The sequence below is a fragment of the Seriola dumerili genome, unplaced genomic scaffold (assembly GCF_002260705.1).
Source record: "Seriola dumerili isolate Sdu_G_001 unplaced genomic scaffold, Sdu_1.0 BDQW01000109.1, whole genome shotgun sequence".
Lineage (NCBI taxonomy): Eukaryota > Metazoa > Chordata > Actinopteri > Carangiformes > Carangidae > Seriola > Seriola dumerili.
The window spans coordinates 235,639-261,230 of NW_019174364.1; the positions used below are offsets into that span (position 1 = coordinate 235,639).

At 38.9% G+C, this 25,592-nt stretch overlaps 3 protein-coding genes across 3 annotated transcripts; 2 read left to right on the plus strand and 1 right to left on the minus strand.

Annotated features, from left to right (window-relative positions):
• The first annotated feature begins 2,204 nt into the window (after window positions 1-2,204).
• On the plus strand, window positions 2,205-13,705 carry LOC111222890 (protein bicaudal D homolog 2-like). Its single transcript, XM_022746787.1, has 8 exons — window positions 2,205-2,710; window positions 6,343-6,555; window positions 7,466-7,618; window positions 7,906-8,370; window positions 9,210-10,205; window positions 10,410-10,561; window positions 11,090-11,321; window positions 12,365-13,705. Exons 1-8 carry the CDS (start codon window positions 2,471-2,473, stop codon window positions 12,365-12,367), a joined length of 2,454 nt encoding a protein of 817 aa, XP_022602508.1. The 5' UTR covers window positions 2,205-2,470; the 3' UTR covers window positions 12,368-13,705.
• Window positions 13,706-14,486: 781 nt separating this feature from the next.
• On the plus strand, window positions 14,487-18,504 carry LOC111222941 (caspase recruitment domain-containing protein 19-like). The gene is made up of 6 exons (XM_022746872.1): window positions 14,487-14,530; window positions 15,018-15,157; window positions 15,818-15,974; window positions 16,089-16,151; window positions 16,317-16,382; window positions 16,523-18,504. Exons 1-6 carry the CDS (start codon window positions 14,524-14,526, stop codon window positions 16,630-16,632), a joined length of 543 nt encoding a protein of 180 aa, XP_022602593.1. The 5' UTR covers window positions 14,487-14,523; the 3' UTR covers window positions 16,633-18,504.
• Window positions 18,505-18,534: 30 nt separating this feature from the next.
• Window positions 18,535-23,768, minus strand: LOC111222942 (ninjurin-1-like). Its single transcript, XM_022746873.1, has 3 exons — window positions 23,509-23,768; window positions 20,278-20,515; window positions 18,535-19,572 (listed from the first exon to the last, which is right to left on the minus strand). The coding sequence occupies exons 1-3, from the start codon at window positions 23,563-23,565 to the stop codon at window positions 19,430-19,432; spliced, it is 438 nt and encodes a 145-aa protein (XP_022602594.1). The 5' UTR covers window positions 23,566-23,768; the 3' UTR covers window positions 18,535-19,429.
• Window positions 23,769-25,592: the final 1,824 nt, after the last annotated feature.

Below are 25,592 nucleotides of genomic sequence, written 5' to 3' on the forward strand. Positions count from 1 at the left end.
TCACAGATTGATTATTTTTATGGAAAATTACTAAATATAATTTTAATAATGAATTGTAACACCATTTACAGATTAGAAGATAATGAAAAATTCCAAATAATGAAAATATTCTAATTACATTTGTTAGTTGCGAATACATATTTTGTTGGTTATATGAATCTGTTTTGAATTCAAAATAGACCACTGGAACGAACCATAACCATTTTCAAGTGTATAAAGTACCTCCTGTTTCAAAGGGACGGCCTTTACATCTCTTGGTATGAGCTGGCAGGTCTGACAGAAACCAAAAATGAACAGTGAGACTGTCATTGTTGAAAAAAACAAAGATTAGGGTTCATCTAAAATACCCTGTTTAACATTTGAAAAAAGGAACACCTGGTTAAAAAAATTATATCTTACCAGATATTATGCCCGCAATCTCAAACACTATGGTGAAAAACACACCAAGAACTGATGGAATCACGAGTGCTGGAAATGCAACACGAATATGCTTAAACAATTAGAGTCCATGTTATAAACTTAAAACATATAGGTTTGTTGATAAATTAGATTATTGGAAATGCACATTCTCCCAGCAAAGTGTAAATTAATTTGCGTGACTATTTAAGGACCTGTATGTCTACTTACAACGAAAGGGCCTATAGAGGGCTGTTCCACATCCCAAACCAAAGCAGATTGCATAAAAATGGTAATATTTGTCTGAAATTGTTCAAAAGAATGGATTAAAAATAAGACATATCTTTTAAACAAAGGTGAATTTATTTTAGAACATTGAATGCCACCACCCTCAACTACTTAAGACTTACAGTGACGGTAAAAGTCACAAAGGTTGTCCCTTCCATATTCCTGCAAAAGAAACACTATCATGATTTCCTGGTAGAGAGGCATCAGCACACAGAGTTTGATGGATAAACACAAAGAATGAGGGAAAGACAGTAGCATATAGAGAATATATAATATCATAATATAGTAATTAGATATATAGTGAGAGAGTAAGAGAGTGCTTTACCATTACCACCGATGGAGGACCGTGAGACTAAAGTTCAGCTGCAGGCAAATTCTCTAGGCAGGTGTAGTATCAACAAGATATTCAGACATCAAGTAGACAACTTCCTGAACCTGGTCAAACCACTCTGCCAAGCTGTCTGCAGTGCATAAAAAGAAGGGAAGTCCCAGCTAAGAATGTTTTGCTTTCACATTCATATGCACTTTTTTTTTTAACACAGTCCGTCTTGAGGCCTAAGTGGGTGAGGCTCCAAGACAACAGAAAACCTTAGAGACCTTTCAGCATTCTTTACAGGTTCAAAATCAAGAGTTTTGTTTGGTATTTGGCATTAGAACAGTTATGACTGTAAAGTTCAGTAAACCAAGAAAAGAACACATTAATACCTTTTTTCCTTTTAAATAGATGTCTAGCCGCAGCCCATATTTTTAAAAAACTATCAGTCACTTTGGTAATGAGAGCAGTTATTGTGTTGGTGAAGCCATATTTATATCTGAATCACAAATAGAGCTGAAACAATTAGCAAATTCAAAGTTTAGTCTAGTGACAGAAAATTAATCAGCAGCAAGTTTTATAATCGATTAATTGTGTCAGTTGTGAGATTAAGGAATAAAAGCCAAATATTTTCTTATTTTTTTGTACTTTTCTGTTTTTCTGTTTTATATAATTTTAAATTGAATATCTTTGGGTTTGGGGCTTTAAGTTGGACACACAAAAAAAGAAAGTAATGAAAATAATCTTTCTTGGCAGCCAGTCATTGCTCTAGTATCTTAGTTGTTATAGTTGTAATTTTATCATAGAATCTCTAGATGGCAGTATTGTGATGACGTCTTCAGTAAATTGCTGGTCCCTGCCCGCGCAATGCATTCTGGTACCTGAAGTCAATAAGGCGCTGAAGTACGTACAGACTGGAAAGAGATCGCGTCAAACTTGAGCTGAAATAATTGCTACACTTGAACTCAGGGTATGTAGGTTACAGGGCGATATTTACAGTTTGGGAAAAGACCGGACGTAGCGGAAGAATATAATAGAATTTGTTAGAATCTTTCGCATCAGGATCCACACTCCATTTCAGAAGGTGGCGGTAATGCACCTAAGAGATGTTTCCACCCGCCAAAACACAACATCAACGGCAGCAGCAACAGATGCAGCAGCAGCAGCAGAAGAAGAAGAAGAAGAAGAAGAAGTTTTTTTTTTTTTTTCCAATCGATGATCTCAACTGAAGTTTCTTCTGTCAACTTCATGAGGAGGCTAAAGAAAGTCCTCGAGAATGATAAACGTGTCCTCTAGGCTGAGCTTTGTCGAAGACTGTAACGGAAAAAGACAAAGAGAACCAAACGCCTTTTAAGTCTCAACAATGCGGTTCAAACAAAGACGGCAGTGATTTGTGGTGACGGTGGTTTTCTCCGCTGCTCCTGCTAGCCAGGGCTGGGTCCCGTTACAGTTCTGAGTCGGCGGCTCGCCAAGATGTCCATGGAGGAGCAGGAATATCCCGACGCCGTGCTGGTGACAGAGGCCGGGCCACAGTGGCTTCAAGCCGAGGTGGAACGTCTTACCCGGGAGCTCCGTGAAACGACCCATGAGAAGATCCAGGCGGCTGAGTATGGACTGGCGGTGCTGGAAGAGAAACAGCAGCTCAAGCAGCGATTTGATGAGTTGGAGACGGAGTACGAGACGGTCCGACATGAGCTGGATCAGCTGAAGGAGGTAATCCGAGGTCATAGCTACGCAGCCGGACACTTAAAAAAAAAAATGTTTATGGTTGTAATGTTAATCGGTGTGTGAAGACTGTGTGTGATCTGGCAACTATTCTGTTGCAGCAGCGTCAATATCTTGCTCACCTCCAGGTTGAACGTGTCAGTCTGAATCATAGTCTATAATCAGAACCATTAGGCTATAAGTGGTAGAAGCTGTCACTCTTGGCCCCGTGTCTGAAGCTCAGCCTGAACTTGACTTAATGACTCCATGAATCATAATTTGCCATAAAGTAAAGAACTTGATTTGCTGAAAGCCTCTTGAAATAGTATATGAAGTCTGTAACAAGGCTGTTGCAGATGGTAAAGATAGGGTAACCAAATGCAGAAATAAGCTTAGAAATAAGGATAAAAAAATTGTCATTACATTTTGGTCACTTGCCTGTACTTGCTCTTGGTATGTAAGGTTGAGGCCTTCACCTCATACATTTTCAGCTGCAGTAGCCTGTGTCAGACTGACATGCCTATGTGGCCAAGCTGCTGTTGGTTGACAGAAAGTAGAAAAGAAATACGATTCAGACTTGTTCTGCAGTTCAGTCCATGCTGCTTTTTTTATAGCCTCTTGTCTTTGGAGAGATATTTCTAACCTACAACTACAGCAGCATCTGGTTTCCTTGAATTTCTCCTCTCTGGCTACCCCCTTTTTGGGATTTGTCAATATGGTTTGATCAGGAAAGCCCTTAATTCACATGGCAAAGATGTTTTCATCTGTTTTCATGGTCTGAAAATTCAGCTGCCTGAGACTGCTTTTACCCAACTAATTATAGCCTTAGTTATGACTTTGCTCCTGTCAAACCGATCTCTTTTCACATCCAATATGACTCTGACATTTGTTCAGTGATTTGATTCTCACTTATGCAAACTACATAATGCACTTGGTAGTCTGTGTCATCACCCCTTGAATTCTGAAGCAACGATTTGAAGTTTGAGTATATCATGTGCAGCCATCTCTGACAGTTACTGGAGCCAAAAATTGCCCAAATTGAGGAAGAGCCTGGACAAATCTGATTTGGGCTGAGGAAAAGCAGCAACCACCGCAGCTGAATGTGAGAGGCTGATACATCTGTCAGTGCTATTGTCAGCATACAATACTAAAAACTTTGCCTTAATACCATCGTAATAGAGCAATTGTTTTTGAAATCCCCACATCAACAGACATAAGAAGAAGCAACATTAGCTACTATGATTCTAACTCTGACTGTATCTCAGGAGAGAAGTTGGTGTTTTCCCTTCTGTTCAGTAAAGTCTAGAGTTGAGAGTACAGTTTTCTTGCAGCCAGTTTATCAACCTTTAGAGGAACTGCATCCTAAGGCACTTCCACATTGGCTTTACCATTCAGCAGTTGTGGTCAACACTTGTTATTGACTAAACCTCCATTGTTTGGTCTTAATAATTTAGTGTATTGGGTTTGTTTGTACTGTCCCTAGCTCAACCAATTTCTTAGTTGCTATCTTAAATCCATGAGCTTGTATACAGATAGCTGCTTTAAATAGTGAACAAGACATGCTCAAACAGAAGAAGTCAGGCTCTCACATAGGTAAAAAACAACAAGTTTATTTACAAGTGGTACTACATATTTCTATATTTATATTGATTGATGAATTGCTCCATCATTTGGTCTATAAAATGTTATAAAATAGTGTAAAATGCCAGTTATACTTTCCCATAGCCCAAAGTCATGTCTTCTGATATAATACCAACATCCAAATTTAAAATATAATCAGTTTACTTTCATATTTGACAAAGAAAATGAGTAATTTCTCACCCTGAAGAGGCTGCAACCAGAGAATGCTTGGCAATCATTGAGAAATGATTGAAACGATGAATTGGTAATTGAGGTGGTTGCAGCTTCATTTTTCTGGCTCTCTATTCTCTGTGGATCTTTGAATTACTTATACTTAGTTGTAAGTTGATGGTGATTTTTTTGGCCACATCACGTTGTTCATGTCATAGATCACAGTCCAGTCATAAAGTGACTCACGGTTGCAGTCATTCTCTTGGTATCTCATGATTCTGACTGTTGCTTCTCTCTTTAGTAGAGAAAAGTAGGAAAAGAAGTCACCCATGAGCATACTCTGTGTATTTAGGCTCCTGATCAATTCACATCGCAACCGGTATATGTTTTTTTTTTTTGACTGAAACTGTAGAGGGGGTCGTGGGAAGGAGAGCGCCAGCCCCGTGGTGGCTTTCAGGACTTCCATGGACAGTGACCGTTACATCACCAGTTTGGCCCAGTGTCAGTAGATGTTGGCTGGGTATCTAAAAGCTTTTAAGTCAGATGTCTTTGGGACTCTGACACCAACTATCATCCTATTAACCTGTTCTTGTGTTACCCTGACTGTCTCTTAATACTGTTAACCTCAGCCTAGACACTTTGCTTGCTATTTAGCCATCAATGTATTCAGGACCCTGTTTGTTGTCACTCCATTAGGCCCCACTCTAATAAGTTGAGAGAAGACCCTGCCTTGCACACTCCTCTAATGTGGAAAGACAGACCTGAGAATACATGCATTGAAATGCACAAGTCATAAGCACAACCAGCGTCCTGTGAGTTTAGTTCTGGATATTGTGGCCCAACATGACTGAATGTACCACAAAACATCATCTTTACGCATAAATTATCAGATATATCTGTCAGGTTTGCCTTATTTTGAAATAAATTATACTCATTTTTAGAAAATGCAAGTCAGTGGGATAAAATATAAATAGTTTGAGGACTGAGTGATAGTCACAACATATGGTTAGCTTTAGTAAAAATAAAATTACTTACCTTTTGTCTTTTAGTTTTGATATATAAAGTTTTATTTTGCTTGATTAATGTGACAGGGTTTTGTGCATGTCTGATGAATATCCATCAGGATTTTTTCCTCCCTGAATCGAGCCAGGGGGGAAAAAAACCTGAAGGACATATCAAGGAGTGCTCTCTCCCCGGCTGTGCTCCACTCCAAAGAAGCTCCATAAATCAACTGCTGGGTAAAGTCTGGGTATAGGTAAGGAGAGGTTTGCACAGATGACTTGGCCGAGCTTTTTGGAGGTGATGCGTAGCTGGAGAGTGAGTGCTATAGTCTGAAAGTATTTGCAAGTTATTTTGTTGAGGTTTAGATTTTTGTGGCTTGCAACAGTGATGGTAATTGAATGAATTTATGCAAAAAGTCAGTGGCAGAACACACATAGATTTTTTATGTTTGGGTGTTTTCATCTTTTTAATTGTGAAATAAAAATTAGTTTTTCTCAACTCAGATTGAACAGAATGAGGTTTTTTTTGTTCCCTGAATGTGGATTGGAAGGCAGCAGCTTCCAGCTTGCTCCAACTTGTCATATGAGCATGACAAATTCAAATTTATGCAGTTCAAATGCAATTAGTGCTTGCAATGACCTCTTTCCATGCTTTGTTGGTTTGTGAACCATTAATAAATGCAGCGTTAATGTAAACCAGTGACTGATGGGGTATTTTTGAGTAAGTACTCTATGGTCGGTGTTTTTTCCGGACACATTTTCTGTGTGAGATTTTTAAACCAGGTGTGTTTACAGTCTTTGATCGAAGGAGTATTTGTTCTGATGTTTATTCTTTTTGTCTGTCCTCAGGCCTTTGGACAAGCCTATTCAACCCAAAGGAAGGTGGCAGCAGATGGGGAAAGCAGGGAAGAGTCACTGATTCTGGAGTCTGCCAGTAAAGAGGCTATCTACCAGCAAAAAGTCCTAGAGTTACAGAATGAGCTCCGACAGGCCAAAGCCTCCCTCACCAGTGCACAGGCTGAAAATGATCGCTTGTCCTCCATTGCCCTGGAGATGAAGGAGGTAATATTTTAGATACATAAATATTTTGCACTCGTTACTGTGTTGTAGACTTAATTGTAAATGGATAAAATTTCCATATTGGCCCACCAATTTACACTCAATAATCTATAATGACAAAGTGGAAACATGTTTTTAGAAAATTTTTGCAATTTCTTTAAAATTCAAAGCTGAAATTTCCACAAATCCTGATTTATCAAACCTTATAATTACATTATCTTGCAGGTACCGTCAATGAAAACGGGATTTTACTGAGTCATTTTGCTGTCATGTACTTTTTTTAATGGTAACTTAAACATTCTTGACACACAAATCCCCCTTTTACACTTGTTAACCATTTTTCTTAACTTGTGCTCAACTGAAAATCTAAGATGCCAGTGGCTTTCGTGTGTTTCAGTACTGTAAAAATGTCCTGTGGCTTTTTAAAACGTAAGTAGTATATAATCAGTTATGATAAAAATGGTATTAAAGTTAGTAAAGCTAATAGAAGTTGTGATGTACAGTGTGATTTCACTGGTAGTTGTCTGGGGGAGTTGACAGAGAGTTGGTGCTTGTAGTGGGGGAGGGTCAGTTAGCAAGTTTCCACTGAGCCCAGCAGGAAAGATGATGTAATGGTCCACTGTGAGTGACACAAAGGATGTCCTCCGCCAGGGCTCTCTGTAGCATGCATTGGTAAGTGGACCATGTCCTCCTTCTGTCATTACATTCCTTGCCAAGGTCTTGCCCCTGTGGTATGCCAAACATGCGGACATGCTGATTTTCATTTCACTCACAGTGACCAGACCATTGCGAAGTTGTAGTTTTCACTGTCTGGGTGATGTTTCACTCAATCAAAGGCAGTGGACATCGATCCTTAATTCATGCTCATGCGTCCTGCCATAACATGCCATTGTTTGTCTCTTCCCATGTGCAGAATACAGAGCTGGCGGAGCTGCAGCGCAGTCAGCTACGTGATGACATCAGAGAGTACAAGGTGCGAGAGGCTCGGCTGCTGCAGGACTACAGCGAGCTGGAGGAGGAGAACATCTCTCTTCAGAAGCAAGTGTCTGTGCTGAGACAGAACCAGGTAAGACAAATAAGACTGAACACAATACTCACTTTGTTGCACATCTTCAACTAGGTGGAAATTATGTTTAATTAGATTAGGAATATGGTCCAAATACCCGCATTATTGCTTTTAGATTCTCATATCACCACATAGTCATTATGTCATGTACTTCCAATGTAAGAAAGTGAAGTGCAAAACATGTTGCTGTCCCAATACTATATATTTGGCCTATTTTAAGAATTACAGTTGACAAAATTGAGTAAAATTATCAATAATTTTATTTATATTTTTGACCATGTGTATAGGTGGAATATGAAGGTCTAAAACATGAGATCCGCCGTCTGGAGGAGGACTCCCAGTGCCTGCACAGCCAGCTGGAGGAAGCCATGCGTCTGAGAGAAATCGCTGAGCGACAGTTAACAGAGGCCTTAGAGACGATTAAAACGGAGCGTGAGCAGAAGGCCAGCCTGCGCAAGCAGCTCTCCCACTACATGACCATTGGCGGCTCTGTGTACAACAGCTCTTTCAATATCTCCATCGACAACCTGAAACTCCACGAGGATCCCTCCACCATCAGTGAGCCTGACAACGACGACCTAATCAGAGGCTTCGAAAATGGCTTGATGAAGACAGCTGAAGGCGATGACGACAACAGAGCTGCTGTGAACAAGAGAGGAGAGGCCTTTAAGCCGGCTCCTAGCCTGGTGGACGACCTGCTGAGCGAGCTCAACATCTCCGAGATCCAGAAACTTAAACAACAGCTTGTACAGGTATGAAGTTCACAAGATGCACTTTTGCCATAAGCCAATACTTTCTCAATGCAACATGTTGCCTTATCCATTTAGTTTTCTAGTTTTCAACTAGAATGAGTTGAGAGAAATGGATCAGTAGATTTAGCTGTAGACTAAGGTGCACAGAAAAAGAGTGGGCTGACTGTTTATTGCTGGGCACATCTTTGAATGGTTGTCTGTGAATATTCATCTGCCCTGAAGTTTACTCACTCTGATAGCACACACAGCCGCTTCAGCAGGGACTGCAACTTCACCTAGACGTACCTTATGGTGACAAAACCATAGAATTAGATTGAACAATATATCTGTAAAACATCAACATCACACGCATATTGTAAGATGTTTCTACAAAAAGAGACTGTTGATAAACTTCTGTACTGTGCCACAGATGTTCTTTTCCATTTCAACATTAATGGCAATCACTCTTTACTTATCTCTTCCCAGTAATCCAATTGTCTATTGGACCAGAATAGAGAAAACGAATTAAATACACAACACTCATTCGCAACTCACTATTAAATTAATCTAAATAGATTACACGAGGTTCAGGAAGAAATATTTACTGGGTGATTCCTGAAGTTATTGAATTGAAAAAAAAAAAAAACACACACACATACACACACACTTACACACACACACACACACACACGTGTATAAAATATTGCTTCACAAGATTACTCTTTACATTAGACACAGTCAGAGCTTCTTGAACTGTCCACATTTTTATTTTTATTGGGATATTTGCTGAAAATGTTCTTTTGTGTTTGATCAGTGCTGTGAAGTTGGCAAACTAATCTTTGATTTCCTTCTTATATTAGGTGGAGCGGGAGAAAGTGGCCCTGATAAACTCTCTGCAGGAGACCCAGAAGCAGCTGGAACAGGCTTATGGGACTGTGTCTGAGCAAAAGGAAACGGTCAACAGGCTGACTGAGAATCTCAGCGCAATGAGGAAACTTCAGGCCAGTAAGGAGCGCCATTCTGCCCTCGACAGTGAAAAAGACAGAGACAGCCATGATGACGGAGACTACTATGAGCTGGACATCAACGGACCTGAGATCCTAAAGTGTAAATACACTGTGGCGATGTCTGAAGCTGGGGAGTTGAGGCAGGAGCTGAAGACACTGAGGGCAGAGTACGAGAATTGTCGAACCCGGTATGAAGATGAGCGAGCGCAGTTGGAGAGCGATGTCCAGGACTTGAGGTCAAGGTTGGCGTCCCTGGAGAAGATTAGCCAAGCAGACAAAGCGGAGGTGATTCGTCTGGAGAAAGAGCTCCATCTGGCCAGCAGCGCTGCAGGAGAATCACTTGGCAGCCTCAACGTGGCCCAGGATGAGCTCATAGCTTTCAGCGAGGAGCTGGCCAATCTCTACAACCATGTGTGTATGTGCAACAATGAGACCCCTAACCGTGTCATGCTCGACTACTACAAGGAAGGCAAGGTCATGGTAAGAAGGGGGCAGGAGCAACAGTCTTTCATTCTTATCAGTAATGAGCTGATCCCTGGGACTGAACCTGGAAAGTCAGACTCCAGCATCACCACAGTTTCCCCAGCTCCGGCCCCAGAGCACCGCCCAGAACCCATGAACATCTATAACATCGTAGCCATCATCAGGGACCAGATCCTCCACCTTCAGCAGGCCGTAGACCGCACCACAGAGCTGTCACGCCAGAGACTTGCCAATCTGGAGCTGAGCGCAGTGGCAGACAAAGACAAAGAAGCTTGCATGGAAGAGATCCTGAAACTGAAGTCCCTGCTCAGCACCAAAAGGGAACAGATAGCCACTCTCAGAGCTGTGCTGAAGGCCAACAAGCAGGTCAGAAGACCACTCTGTGTCTGTATGTGCATGCTTGTGTGTATGCATACCTGCTGTGTTTTCTTTCTCAGAGGAAGGATGTTCATTGTTCCTCAAACTGACACACACAACAGAATCATTGGCTTTAGCTTAAAATAAGCGCTGAATTTAGACTTTACTTAAGTGTGAGCAGTTAGTAATTATATAAAATCTTATTCTCTTTAGACCGCCGAGGTTGCTTTGGCCAACCTGAAGAGCAAGTATGACAGTGAGAAGGCCATGGTGACCGAGACAATGATGAAGCTCCGCAATGAACTCAAGGCTCTGAAAGAGGATGCTGCTACGTTCTCCTCTCTTCGAGCCATGTTCGCTACAAGGTATGATTATACATAATCAATGATTTACATTTACTTCCCGCTAAACATAAAATTAACTGTAATGTGGCATCCTGATGGCCAAGGGGTCCAGGGCACACGCTATAACTCATGCACTATCTGCTCTGATCTGCTACAGGAAACATCAATAACATTGATTTATCTTTATGTTCTGCTAATTCTGTCTCTTTTCAGTGTCTTTTCCTAGTAATGAAAAAGAATAATTTGAAACTTTAGCGCTTATTCTGAAACTGTTTTGTTTGAGTGTCTGTCTGTGTATGTTTGTGAGAAAGACACAAAGCATTGTGGGAACAGTCTGATGTAATACTTGTGCGAGTCAGCTCGCAGGGACCTCATCCTCCCATCTGGAAAATGCTGTCTGGGGAATGGAGAAAACATGTGACAGCAGCAGCAGCAGCAATCCAAGGCAAACTGCTCCACCTGCTGGTGATAATGCTTATCTCTTGTTTTCTTCCCTCTCCCCTTCTCGCCCCCGCTCTTTTTTCCGTCTCTCCCCTCTCTTTTGCTCAGGTGTGATGAGTATGTGACCCAGCTGGATGACATGCAGAGGCAGCTGGCTGCTGCTGAGGATGAGAAGAAGACCCTGAATTCTTTGCTACGTATGGCCATCCAGCAGAAACTGGCCTTAACTCAGCGCCTGGAGGACTTGGAGTTTGACCATGAGCAGGCACGGCGCAACAGTGCCACAGCAGTGGGAGGCAAAGGCAAACTAAAGGGCAAAGGAGCCGCTTCCAGCCATCATGTAAGTCAGAGGCTGTACTGCAGAGCTAACTCCGGGGTCACAAAGCATTCTTTCTACCTTATGAAAACGTCTAAATTTGAAAAGTTGAGTGTATGCAAAGGCTAAAAGAAACACAAATCTAACACTGAGCTATTTCGTAGCCATTATACCTCTAACCTACTATATGACATAGCTCCATTATTACTGCTCAATACTTTTGCACTGTTATAACAGTATATGGTGCTCATAATGTTAGACTGGTGAACCATTTCTTTCTTTTGTGTAGATTTTAGTCATTTTCTACCATAAAACAATTGCACATTTAGTTTGAATTGTTGTTGCTTTCTTGGTTAAATTAACACACAGCGCCTATTCATTTGGCACAAGGATGGATGATAAACACAAGTGTTATTTTCCATGTGATATTTATATCTTTATTTGGCTTGATAACCACATGAAACTGGAAGCCTACACGCTAATTTCAATCCAGTTACTTCCCTTCCAGATTTGCTGTGATAAGTATAAGAAGGTATAATTTGACATGGAAAGTACCAAGCTTTTATCCATGTGTGAACGCTGTGACATGTCAGTGTAATGGTGAGTTGTTCTGTGGCTAGACATGGCAATTAGGGTTAAATAATTGATGGTACCACTGGGGATTTTATATAGGACAAACTAAAAGCCACCAAAAATGTATGTATCACAATAAATTATTTAATTGATTAGTGCAATATTCATGTTTTTCTATACTATTGTCTATATTCTTGAATTGTAAAGGTTTGTGTCAGAATACAAAAGTATAAGAGAGAACAGTGGTAAAAACTTAGTAAGTAGTAAAATAGTGTTGAGCCGACTAAAACCTTCCCTGTTGCATGAGTGACTCATATGTTAAGACTGCATGCATAACACATCTCAGTCCTGCTTCCCACAGCCATCTTTTCTGTGTGCCAACTTTCCCAATTGCTAAATTCATTCATAAATTCCATCTTACTAATGTAGTGAAAATTTGAATCAATCAACAATCAATTTAATGTGGTTTTCTTCTGTTTTCTTTCCATTTGCAGTAAATCTATCTGCCAGGTGGCCTTAAGGAGGTCTGTCACAGTGTCTGTGAGAGTCTGTGCTCCTGGGTTCTTCACTCTCTAATCATGGTCCAAATCATGTCATTGCTTACACAAGAAAATGTCCAACAGTATTTGACAAGCGCCTTTTTTTTAGAGTGCCAAAAAACAAAAATCTCTTAAGGTTCTATCAAACCAGTGTGACTGCAGAAAGTATGAGTCATCACATCAGCTGGCCACTGCAGTCCTTCAGTCTTCCAACAATGTACACCACTATTATTACTGAACCAGAGGAAAACTCAAGATGAGTGTTTTGCTGATTACTCATTGCCTGTGTTACCCTGACTGAGCACTTTTTTATTCGCTCTTAGTTGATTCCTCTTTCTGTTTAAAGTCATACTAATTGTTTCAAGTTATATACAATGTTTTACTGTATGTGCACGCCAGGTTCTTGATGACATTTTCAAGTGATTCAGCATATTTTTATCCCTATTTGTTTCAACAAAACCAGAGATTATGTGGTAATTCTTTTTAAAGCAGTACTTTCAACAAACTGGTTGAAATCAAACAAGAGACAAATAAGCTTTTCTACCTTAGTTGTTTTCCTTTTGGCCTTAGATTAAGTGGTGCCTTTCTGATTTTTGATAACCATGTCTCCTGTTTAGCTCATTAAAACATAAAACAATAAATTTTTTTTCAATGTATTCAATTTATATGATCCTACAGATACGGAGCTTCAAGTTCAGGGTCTTAACTAAATTTTGTATGACTGGGTTCCTCCTCTGTGGACATGGCAGAGCTGTTACAAATTTCTGTATGCTTATTATGACTGAGGAAGAGTATTAATGCAAACCTTATTTAAAGATTTCTAAGTTAAGGTCAGATGTTAATAGTATTCATAAACTTTATTCATGAAGGAGAGTCTCTAATGTAATTGTTTTAATACAATTTTTTGTAAACTGTTTGAAAATCCATTGTCTGCAAACAATAAGCCCACAGTGCCATTTTGTGTCGTGTATACAAGTGCAATTTGCAAACATGGCAAAAAAAATGTTGATGTGTTGTAAAAAAAAAAAAAAAAAATATTTTACACATTGTCGCTCACATTCTTGGTCCTAATTGATTTTTATATGTTTTTACTATAACTGCAATTATATTTATTTGACACTGCTCAGACTACAGGATGTCACCATCCTTTTCGTTTCATAAGGGAGTTTGAGTGGAGGTGGCTGCTCAGAATTTCAAGAAGACTAAACTGTGGTAAGATGCTCAGAATTCATAACTGTTGGCTACTGTCTTTGCTTCCAGTTGTGGCTGGTGAGGAAATAAATCTAACTTTCACAATTCTGAGGTCTTTGTTCTTTTTCAATAAAACATAAGTTGGCTACAGTAAGTCTCACAATAAAGGTTACTTCTGTCTTTGTTGGAGAATTAAAGACAGTAACAATTTTTGAGATATACAGACGTAACACACACAAACGTATTCTATTTTACTTGTCAGTAGTGGGTACAATATTTATGATTCTATGGGGTGAGTACTGGATATATTGGCAATTCTTTTCACTGTGTGTATTCTTTTTTACCCCTTAAACTTACAGATCATTAAGTGGCAAAATACATGGTGTATTATTGTGTATACAAACAATACAAATTATATAACATATTTTAATAGGTAATACAATAAATATTGACCTCATACCTACCAATAACGGTAACAGTATACAATAGGTAGAAGAAATATTCAGTTCATTTTACAGTAATACACACCTTTTGTTGTTCAGTCTTAAAGACTACATGGATAAATTAAATTCTGTTAGAAGGTATTGTTATTGGAGGATGATTAAAGTGAACATGTGAAATATTCCCATTTAAATACTGAGATTTACAATGGAAGTTGTACATTAAGAAATGAGGTATAATCTCCTAATCTCTAAAATAAACTTCAGTATATCACAAAACTTAACACAAGTTGACAAGGATCAATCATAAAATAGAAACTTTAAAAACTGCCTAGCTTAGCTTTTGTTCAATTAATTTCTCTTTCCGGTGAAAACTGAAAAAGAAGAGTTTTTTTTTTTTTTTTTTTGGAAAACGTCGACGTAAGGCGCGACTGAAGTGACGTCAGAGGGCGTGTCCAAACAAAGGACAGAGGGGACTCCACAATGGGAGGTTCGTGTCTTTATTTAAACTAACTTACTAGAGAAACGCTCACTTTACCACTTATTTAGACTTCTGTTTCGCTTTAATATCTTCCCAATGGGTCCAAAACACGAACAGTAGCATAGTACTAACGACATGAACGACTTGTCTCGCTTTACCAGTGACAATGTAACGCCTTCAAGTCGTGTTGACGTTTCTGAAAAGTTTTTCCAAGAACATATTTGACCGGAGACAGATGCTTACTTTTCAATTTTCTGTCTACATACAAGTTAAATGACAATGAAGTGTTCTGTCGAAACATTACCAAACCATGTCCACATAGCTACTCCTCTCCTGCCACACTTGCGAGAAAAGACACTTAGAATGTCAAATTACCTCTCAGACGCCTATAACCTCAAGTGAAAAGGCTAGCTTATTATCAAAAAGTGTAGAAGGGAACAAGGGTCTTGATGAAGTATTAACTTTTTTTCCTAATTCCTTCTGATAACACGCACAGACAGTTTTCATGAGCAGCTGGTAGAAGACAGCGCCTTCCTCAAAGCTGAGCAGAGACTGGACACAGAGTTGGTGGACAAACTCATCCTGCAGCTCAACAGAATCTACCCGCAGATTCTCACGGACAAGGAGGCCACCAAAGTAAGTCCTCATATACAATGTGCGTCACTGCCATGGTGGCATGTTGGCAGTGGTGCAGAGTCACAAATAGAAGATGCACCACAGTGTAAAATTATTCTATTTTCAATAATAGTTTCACACTAAAAATGTTCATCTATGTTTTATTTACAAAAGGTTCTTTATTATTATTCATTTATAGTAAAGGTATTCATCACACAGCAGAATGACCACTGTCAATGTAATTATCTTTACTGGACTATTAACTTGCAAGCAGCAATTAAAACTGTAGCTATATATGTGTTGTAGTTTGTAAACTCATGGTAGGTTTGGTAGGTCCTTATAGAATCTTGATTTGAAAAGTAATTAGTAGCCTAACTGTAGCTGTGCGATACATGTAATGGAGTAAGAAAGACATTATTTCCTCCTGAAATTAGGTCAAAGAATGAAGTACTTAAATTTTTAATATATTTAAAATTGTACTTGCATGTTTAAAATGGTACTTACTTTTATGACTGAAGGAAAGGTTATATCACTACATGTAAAATTATTCTAATTCTTCTCAAGCACCTCAATCCACCCAGAGTATCTGGATACAAGCTCCAGTGTCAGTAAGCACCCTAGGAATAATTACAGTTTTGGGATCAAAAATAGCCTCTTATAATCGCTGTTGTTGTTATCCAGTTCCGAAACTTGGATGTGCCCACTAGTGTTCGACTGGGTGAGCTCCTGACAAATCTGCAGGGCAAAGGCGAAGAAGCATGCAAGGAGTTTTACAGGGCTCTCCACTTGCATGTAGAGGAGGTATACTACAGTTTGCCCACTCGGCTCCGCCTGAGAGGTTAGTCCTTATCATTATTTAGATATTATAGAATGGATCATACATATTTAGTTGTGTATACTAGTGTACTCTACTTTTTATTTGCACACCAAAAGTGACCTGTTCTGCTTCCAGATGCCTTGGATCCACTTGCATCTCCACGTGTCTACCGACAACGACATGTTATGAATGACAGAGGTACGTTGTGAAAGGAAAAGATGTCACTATGTCACCAATGTAAACATTCAAACTGTTTTACTATTCAAAAAAAATCTGAAACTGCTAAATGTCCACCAGAAGATGGGTCAGGTAGTTATTTAACAAGCACACCAAATTACTTTGGCATTGTTAACCTCTCTCCAGGTCCCCTCTTCTTTCTGGGATGTTTCGGCGTTGCTATGGGGATGACTATACTCTATTACTACAGTGGTAAGTTGTTTTCCAGTTGTTTAACTGAAAAATCACCTGACATTGTAATTGTGGTGATTAGATATTGCCAGAGTTATTGGATAGTTAATTTGTAACAGCTGTTAATTTAGTGTTACTAAGACAGTGTCCTTTTTCTGTAGAAGCTAAAGTGACGGGAGGCAGTCGGGCCCTCGGGATGGCTGCTCTGGGTCTGAAAAGAAAAGCTCAGGAGGTTCTTATTTGGTACACTGAAGAAAGCCTCATGAAATAGGGGGCGATTCCTTCATACCAGGTGCTTCAGCAGTACTGCTCCATAGAATAGCCTACTAGTCATACCAAAGCACAGCACACTATCTTCTCAAGGGTTCAATACTAATTTTGTACACAGTTTTATAAATTATTTTGTTACATTTGGCGCTTTGCCCCTCTTTACTCTCATGTTTATGTCTATTTAAATAGGTTAAAGAAATGCATACTCTCGATTTACAGGAAGATTAAACAATGTAGTGTCACAAATGTGGTGTAAAACCATCTTTACACCAAGGTTCAGGTGGGTAACACCTAAAGTATTTTTTTGCAGTATGCTGAACTATGTACATTTATTTGTGTAACTGAGAATTATGCTGCTTTATCTACTCAGTCACCTCTGATATCAAGCATATTGAAATAACTTCAGTGTCCATCCCAAATGAATTCAGACTAGAACATCATCGCCATCTTGCGGTCAGAAGAGGAGCTACAGCACCAAATGTAGCCTGGTTTATATTGGTTTCAGAAGAGCCGCCGAAGTTCTGCTGTTCACATTTAGACAAAAAAGAGATTAGTCCCGTGACCAGCCAGAAATAATATTGAGCAGTAGCTACATTGTGATATTTCAGCATGGATGTATTATTAGGACTTGTGTTACATCCATGTATTTCTGTCCAGTTCATAGTTTATAGCTTAGCGATCACGTGATTGCTTCAACCAATGATATCCCGCCGTACCAGCGCAGTGCATTATAGGTAGGATTACGACCAAAACAATTTAAAATATACGAACATCTAAGAGTTGTGATAATGAAGCGTTTACACAGACCAACCGGATATAAAGGAAACATACCAGAGTTTTGTTTTGCAGATATAATACTTGGAAACTTGGAAATGCACCATAAGTGATACTACGTTGTATAACTCCTCATATATATAGTGACGTGTCCCTTCTTTCACATTGTGTTGTATGAAAGGAGAGAAGGTTAGCACTCCCCTTGACAAGGATGGAATTGGCCCTTGTGGCCTGCAACACATATACGGTTAAGGCATTGCCACCTACTTCGTGGCATCTCTAACCAAGTTTTTTCACGAGTTAAACATTAATTTTAGACAAAGACTGAGAACGTAAACAAATGATGTCGTTATAAATTATTAACTACTTATCTCAAAGCACGTCTCCTGTTCACACTATTTACTTTAAAACAGGAAGCATGCCTAAATATTTCCCCTTCTTGTTTCCTCTGGGTCAGCTCAGGATGAGAATTTTTTTTTTCTGGTTTGCTCGTGGTAGCCTTTAGCCCAGTGCTGAATACACGAAGGATTGCCGCAGATTTTACATTTGTTGTGTTCTGTTCAGTTTGTGAGAGATTTATCCCAGCCTCAATAATTGATAGATATTGCGTCCAATACTGTGGATATTTTCTTGTTCTTAATGTGCCTTTTTTCAGTTAGTTAGTTAGTGATGAGCCTATTTTAAATACAAAGTACTACAGTAAATTAATAGACCCCAAAATGGCAGACATATTACATTTGATGGTATTTCTCAGGCTGTTTGTAAACAATTTCATTAAAATGTATGACAAAGATCTTCAGAACATAACAGTATGGTGCTTTGTTAAAACCTATTTCTATGTGATGGAGGTTAATCTTCAGGATTTCAAAAGGTTATGTCAGAAGTGCCTCAAGATACTTTTGCAGCTTGTATTTGTAACACTTTTATAATATCATTCTAAAGGGAAATATTGGTGTTTGATTTGTGTCAGTTGTCAATTCATGTCTACTCATTGATCAGTGCCTAACAGTCACATTCTCTGTGCACTCTGCCATGTAAAAATGCCTTATCATATGATTGAGACTTATGTCTTTGTACAATAAAAACTATGCATGATAATAATTAACAACATATCACTTTTGTAGTTTCATTTATAAATTTATTCAAAATAGTAGTCATAATGTGTAAAACAAGATAATTTAGCGAAAGCTAAGGAACATTTTTTTGGTCCTTTAAAAATAAGTCTTTTAAAAATAAACACATACATACACTAAAAGATATATTCGTGTAAATCAGTTTAAACATTACATTACTAGACTTTGCATAGAACTTAAAAAAACAAAGGTCCACTTCATTGGATGAGGTTTAAAACGCTGTAAAACAATATATTTGCCCCATAATGAAGCTGTTGGGTAATACCTTGATCAGCAGTAGAGCCAAAATGGATCCTGTTGCAATTTCATTTGGATTATGCTGTGGTGACTGTTACGTTTTCTTCTTTTCAGTACACATACATTAGGCTTATTCTGACAGATACTGACAAATTTAAACTTCCAAATAACAGTAGAACGTTTGTTTGTTTGTTTTTCCCCAGGAAACATTAACAGTGGTTGTGAGTGATACACAGTATATTGCTCCTAATATGTTTGTTTTCTAAGTAAAGGCAATCATTTATTTGCATCAGCAACCTGAGCATGATAAGAGGTAACAAAGGGGAGAATTGCACCACATCAAATGAAAACTGACGACACATTTGTCCACAGTCATAGTTGGTGAAGAAGGGAATGCCTTTAACACACACACACACACACACACACACACACATACACACACACACACACACACACAGCCACAGCAGACAATGTCACTTGATCCGCGGGGTACGTTGGGCCTCCTCAAGCTTGGGAGATTGACTTACAGAACAGCAAAGGCACCTGCATGCTATTGAATCTGGTGAATACATATCCTGTCCATTTTTATAAATAATGTGGAGGTCCATCTTTACTGAGTCGATCAGTAGGCTTAGTAGGTCATGTAGCAGGTGATTAAGCACTTGGGATGGGCTGCTGGACACCGAAGGCTGTGATGAAGACGTTGATGACGACGATTACAAAGACAAAGGCTGTGGCAACATTTTCCATGATGTTCAGCTTGTAGTGCATGCTTTCGTCATTCAGGTTCCACTTAACTGGGGACAGAAACATGACACATGAAGACGTTACAGTTTTGCTTAGACAGTAGGAGTGACCTCCTTTTCCCAGGAGGTGGCAGCACAGAGTTTCCTGTCAAATTTGCAGGAAAGCAATCATTACTGAAGACTAACATATAAATTAACAGCATCTGACAGCACTGGCCTCAGGTGAATAATTAGCTTCTTCCTCCATTAGAACATTACACGCTTCGCTGGTCTGAGAGAGGCACCTGTGTGAATCTTCTTTTAGTCAGAGGGAAGGTTTGTATTTTTACACACCCTCTTAGTACTGGTAAATCTCCTATGACATACTATATTTTACAATAATGAAGAGAGCTATTTTAAATTGGAAACAGCAGCAAGCACAGGCAACTTGGCAGCTACTTTTTCCTGTTGTGGCTCTGTAAACTCAGTCTATGTTTGTTTTCTAAGTAAAGGCAATCATTTAGGTTGCTTATCTTGGCATTGCAGGACCAAAACAATACATATATATTTTTAGTATGCCTTAGTATTAAACTGAAGGTGTAAGGATAAAGGGTTCAATATGCTGCGCAGATTATAAAACACTTTGAAACAACATATGGGATTTTGGGCAAAATGAACAAAACTGACTTTACTTGGCTTCACTTTCTGTAAATCTTCTCATGGGTAATTGAATTGAAGTTTGCGAAATAGAAGTTAAGAAATGACCTCCGAACATACCTATGAAGATGAGCATAACTCCCACCACGACTTGTAGGATGAGAGAGATGCTAATAAAAGTAATGAGGGGCACATAGAAGTTGGAGTCTGGTCCTTGCTGCAGCACAGCCTTCAGCTGTGAAGCATTAGCCATCAGTAGAGCCACGTCCAGCATGCTTTCTGCTGCACTCTTCTTATTGGCATAATGGTTCATGTTCAGGGGTCTCGGTTGCCTCCTCCATGGGTCTCGCAACGGTACCTGAACACAAACACAGACCTTGACATCAGTATGACACAAAGAATCACATATACAGTAAGTGACATCTGGTGATATAATATCTGACCCGTGGGCTTGATAATCCATTTTCAGCAAGGTCAGTGGAGGATTTCAGATTTGTCTCCAATGTTCTTTTATTAATGGTTCCATTATGGTGGATTCCATTTACATTAAAAAATAAAGTAATCAGATGTCACTAAATAATTCTGTGATGTAAAAATTAGTAATAATAATTAATACATCTCTAAATAAGCCTCAACCATCAGTGTCCTGTGTTGGTAAAAAAAACTCAATTTTGACATTTTTGACTTTTACTATTGTAACACTCACACTGCCAACATGCCTGATTTTCTGTCCTGAAACTTGTGTAAACGTGGTATTTAAAAAGTTTCTTTAACATGGAGAAAATGAAAGCAATCTAATCTAAATTCACATATGTCAATAAACTCAAGGCCTGTTTAAAATTAGTACTATCTGCTGTACTGATGACAAGAAGAATCACATTTAACTGACATACTTCGTGGTAATTGTTTTGTAATACCATTTAGTGTGAGTGTTATAGTATTCATGTGTGAATCACTTTTTAGTTTGACCGTTTGAGTTATAGAACAATTGAACCAACTGAATAAACTGAATGCATGCAGTATGGTGACATCAGAACTGATCAGTAGGATGACAAAAATGTGACACAAAATGATGCAATCATGGTGCTTTTTTCGAGGGAAACTGTAATGGAAGTGAAAGTGTTCAGTCAGTGACAAATTCAAACAGGGAAACTTTGTTTAACCAGAAAGGTAATTTGGTCAGTTTTAGTTCAGGGGTCAAAAATAATTCGTCACATCTTTTGTTTCGAGTTGACAAGGCCATGAAACACAAGAAGCTAAAATAGCCTCCACCCAAATACAGTGGAAAAATTGAGTAAAGACTCACGTGAAATAGTAAATGTGAAAGCACACACTTCTAGCAATAAGGAAACTCACTTGCTCACCACTATCATTATAAGATTATTATTAGATATTCCATGTTATTTCTTAAGTAAGTAAAACAAAATATGAAATATGTATCCTTGTCGAGAGTTAAAGTGAGAAGAATTTCGTGTTCCAGTAACTGCCAGACAGACTGGCTAATCTATCCAGGAAAGGTTTATGTCAAGGAGTCCATTTCCTTCCTTTTTGTGGCACAGCAAAGAAAGAAGTTGTTTCTTTTTCAGTTTGTTCTAAAACTGAAGTGAGGATGTGGTAAACGGTTCATTTAAAAAGCATAGATATTATACCACAAGAAACCAGGGTCAATACCAAGACCCCTGTTAATACTTAGTATGAGTTTAGTACAGTGCTCAGGGTTTCAGTTCAGCTGTTCAACTCAGCATTCCCCTTTGTTCACCTCTGAAAATCTGCCAAGCCACAGAAGAAGAAGGGTTCTCTCATAGTAGACCAAAAGATGAGTATGAACGCTCACTAGTGTCACGTATTGAATTCTGTTTTGACAGTTTCATTTTCCGTTTTGGTAACTGACTTCTTATAATAATATAAATATAAATATAAATATAAATAATAAAACTATGAGTGGCAAACATTAAATAATTACTGTACACTGCTTTATGTATTTTTTAGTTGATATTACTGTAAATCACTGTTTTTATTTATTTATTTATTTACCTTTTTATTCATTTACAGGTGAAGCTTGATACCATGTACAATACATTACTGATTATTTCCAATCATAATTTTTCTAACAATGAAGCTTATGAAAGCCTGAAACTGACTATAATATTATTATCAAAACATAAGTTCCCAGAGCCTAAGGGGACATCTTCAAATTGCCTGTTTTGTCTGACCAACACACATCACAAATTTCAATTGAACTTATTTATACTTATATTAAACTTATATGAAAGTAAATTGTGACTTTTGGAAGCTGGAAGCAGCAAATGTTTCGCAACTGGCTTAATAAATTCTGTAAAAACTGTATCTATCTTTAATACAGTTGTAGTTTTCTGTCAGTTCCAGCACTGTACACATAAGAGTAACAAAGATTACTGAGCATCCCCCACTGTAATTTGCAAAAAAAAACAAAAAACAAAAAAAACAACAAAAAAACAATTACATTGCACTTGTACTAATAACTATACTAATGTAACAAATATCATTAGTCAGTGAAATAGCCAGAAGCAGTTTTACTTTTTAATATATAGACAACTTCCCATTTAATTTTTGTAGAGACCATTTTCCAATGTTATTATTATTGTTATTATTATTGTTGTTGTTGTTGTTATTATTATTGTTGTTGATGTTATAAAGCTTGTTAAGCATGAAGGCTTTTTTTTAGCTATTGAAACCTTCTGGGCCAAGAGCACAGACATTTGGACAGACCTTCCTGATAAAGGACAAAGACGAAGATAGGGGATATATGATTCTTGAGTGTGACCAAGTTACAACGGGCACAGTTTTAGCCCATTAGGTCAAATCATAATCCGGGCTCGGGTCACAGGCTGAGTTGATCCACATGGATTCCTTTACAGGGCAATGATCGTACACTGTTCTCACATGGTCCTCTGTGTCGCCTGTTATTACATGTAAACTGAACCTTTGAGGGCAACAGCAGGGGAACAGAGGCAAAGTCCAACACGAACACGAGAGGGTTTGGAGATGAATGAAATGTTCAGATTAGTTTTGAAATTAGAGCTAATCCAAAAATCAAGCTAGCCGGTTGCATTAGCTTAATCAATTCTTGTCAGGTTGCGATGGCTAACATCAAACATAAAGATGTCTGGATGGATGAGAGACTCGGATGAAAATCAAGAGAGCCAAATATTTCCTGTGATACCGATGAATGTCTCTAATTGTACTGACCGGGGAGTCTTTCTGTGGAAACTCACCCATGGCTCAGTTTGACCAGGACATTAGTGGAGGCTTAACATTATTGAACACGAAGCTATAGTTTCTCTTTTTTACCGGGGACCAGCGCCGCCTTACCTCCGCCTCGCCGTTTGGGTCAGCATCCCCGTTCATTTCCAAGTGTTCCGTAGCCATCTTGTTGATAAACTGCCTTATATCCCGAACAGATAGATCATGTATATAGTGGAAGAGTGTTTGGTCCAGCCGGCGGGCACCAGCTCATTGTTTATAGAAGCTGCTGTGACGACAAAAGGGGAGAAAAGCCTCAGACTACCGCCCCAAAAGTGGGGGTGGCGATTCTTCAGAAACCTGTGGATATTTGAAGAAGTGTGAGCAGGTCAGGATAACCCATGAGTATTTCTGTTCATGGGTATATATGAGTATTTCCGTTCAGTTGGACTGAAAGGCTGATGTTGGGCAGATGTTGCAGTTGTAGACATTCATTGACAGACTGTACAGGCAATGTGACTGTATACCGCCACCATGCGTTTCAACCGGATATTGCACGCCCAGCTGGCTCATATTGCTCCAGCAAGTATATGCTATGAAACACGCTGAAGTTTGTCATAATTAGATTTAACAATTTTGCTCAAGGCTTTGTACCACGTAAACACGACATCAACTTAAATAGGAAAAGTATTCAAATTACATTTTGATATAGAGTCCCTCTCAAGACATCAGTGCTCTTATTATTTCCATATTACTGTATTATTATTATATTATTATTACTATTATTATTATTAATATTGTAAGATAAAGTCTTACACTTTGATGATGATATTCACCTTTCCACTTATGACAAGTCAAACTTTAAACTTCTGATTTGATAAGCTGAGGGTCTATAGAGATAAAGCAACTCTTCCAGACACCAGACTCCATGTTATTTTTGTATCATATTTGACACTTCAAATTGACACTTCATTATCACTCATGCAAGGTTTCTTGCATGAGTGATAATGGTACTATACATTTGTTAATACAAATATCAAAAGTTGGTTTTCTACCACAAGCACATCCTTTAATTCCTGTATGTGTTTCAAGCAAAGTTGACAAACCAACAGCAGCTTGATTTAGACCCAGCTTGGACCTTTATCCAACAAAACACATGTGGCCTTGTGTGACCACAAAATGGGAGCCATGTGAATAGGATGACCAGCCACCACTTTAATTGTCACATTCATGGTGTCTCATTGTAAACTGGCCCTCTTAGGTCTGGAACCACCCACTCAGTGGTTCCTATTATTTCCACTGTTTCCCTGGTGATCCGGGCAGGTTGTGTTCCTCAAAGCCGACCCTATAAAATTCAAAACAATCCCTTCAGGTTAAACCTTGTGGAGAAAAAGATACTTTTGAGCCCTTAAGTAAGACTTCTGATCTCACAGTTCTTGTCCTTCTCCTTATATCTCATTACCCTTAAGTCAAATGTAATGATTCTGAATCATAGAACAAATATTTTTTTTAAAGTTTCGAAAGAGAAAAAAATGAGCCTGGTCCAAAACAGGGAAGATAATGACAATATGCCCTCTGTACCCCCATATCTGACCTTTGTGTTGGCCAGAAATCTCAACACAGCAAATTTATTTATTTCATAGACTATTTGTATCTTAAGTGCTTTGAACAAATGATAGAGTTGTAAAAAATGGGCAAACTTTAAAAGCTTATTAACTCCCGATCAGATTGAAACAATCCTGTAATTATTCTGTTATCATGCATGTGTTTGAGAAAAGAAAATACTTGAGCAAGCAGTTCAGGAGAGCGTCTCAGCCCTCTAACCTCTCAGCACGGGGTCCATGTGGAAGAGTGAAACATTAAGATGTCCGGTGCGTCCTATCCAGTGTCCCATAATTCCTAGCAGCGTCCCTTTTGGTTGGTAGGCTTTAAGAGTCATCTTCCCATTGGAGGCTGAGCGCGTCACGATGAGGGCGGACAGTGGTGTGGTCCACACAGCCCGTGTCAGGGGAGGCTGAGGGTGCCGCCTAAAAGCGTGCCGAGGTATTGGTTACGTGTTGTTGCTAGGGGCGTGGGTTGTACCGTGAAATATTCTACTTTCCCCGAACCTGAAAGAGGGATGAAATTCACTGAGACAACAGTCGTATCAGCTGGACGAGAGATGCGCTGACAGCCGCCTGCTCCGACCTGAGGGAAACTGTGCCGCAGTGAGC

What these genes read in the sequence shown, in the direction of transcription:
- LOC111222890 (XM_022746787.1), top strand. Translation starts at nt 2,471, where the DNA reads ATGTCCATGGAGGAGCAGGAATATCCCGACGCCGTGCTGGTGACAGAG. An exon ending in CTGTGCTGAGACAGAACCAG is followed by an intron (nt 7,619 to 7,905) that starts GTAAGACAAATA and finishes CCATGTGTATAG; the next exon opens with GTGGAATATGAAGGTCTAAA. An exon ending in TTAAACAACAGCTTGTACAG is followed by an intron (nt 8,371 to 9,209) that starts GTATGAAGTTCA and finishes TTCTTATATTAG; the next exon opens with GTGGAGCGGGAGAAAGTGGC.
- LOC111222941 (XM_022746872.1), top strand. An exon ending in CACTCGGCTCCGCCTGAGAG is followed by an intron (nt 15,975 to 16,088) that starts GTTAGTCCTTAT and finishes TTCTGCTTCCAG; the next exon opens with ATGCCTTGGATCCACTTGCA. An exon ending in TATACTCTATTACTACAGTG is followed by an intron (nt 16,383 to 16,522) that starts GTAAGTTGTTTT and finishes CTTTTTCTGTAG; the next exon opens with AAGCTAAAGTGACGGGAGGC.
- LOC111222942 (XM_022746873.1), bottom strand. Translation starts at nt 23,565, where the DNA reads ATGGCTACGGAACACTTGGAAATGAACGGGGATGCTGACCCAAACGGC. An exon ending in ACCCAAACGGCGAGGCGGAG is followed by an intron (nt 20,516 to 23,508) that starts GTAAGGCGGCGC and finishes GTTTGTGTTCAG; the next exon opens with GTACCGTTGCGAGACCCATG. An exon ending in AGTTATGCTCATCTTCATAG is followed by an intron (nt 19,573 to 20,277) that starts GTATGTTCGGAG and finishes TTCTGTCCCCAG; the next exon opens with TTAAGTGGAACCTGAATGAC.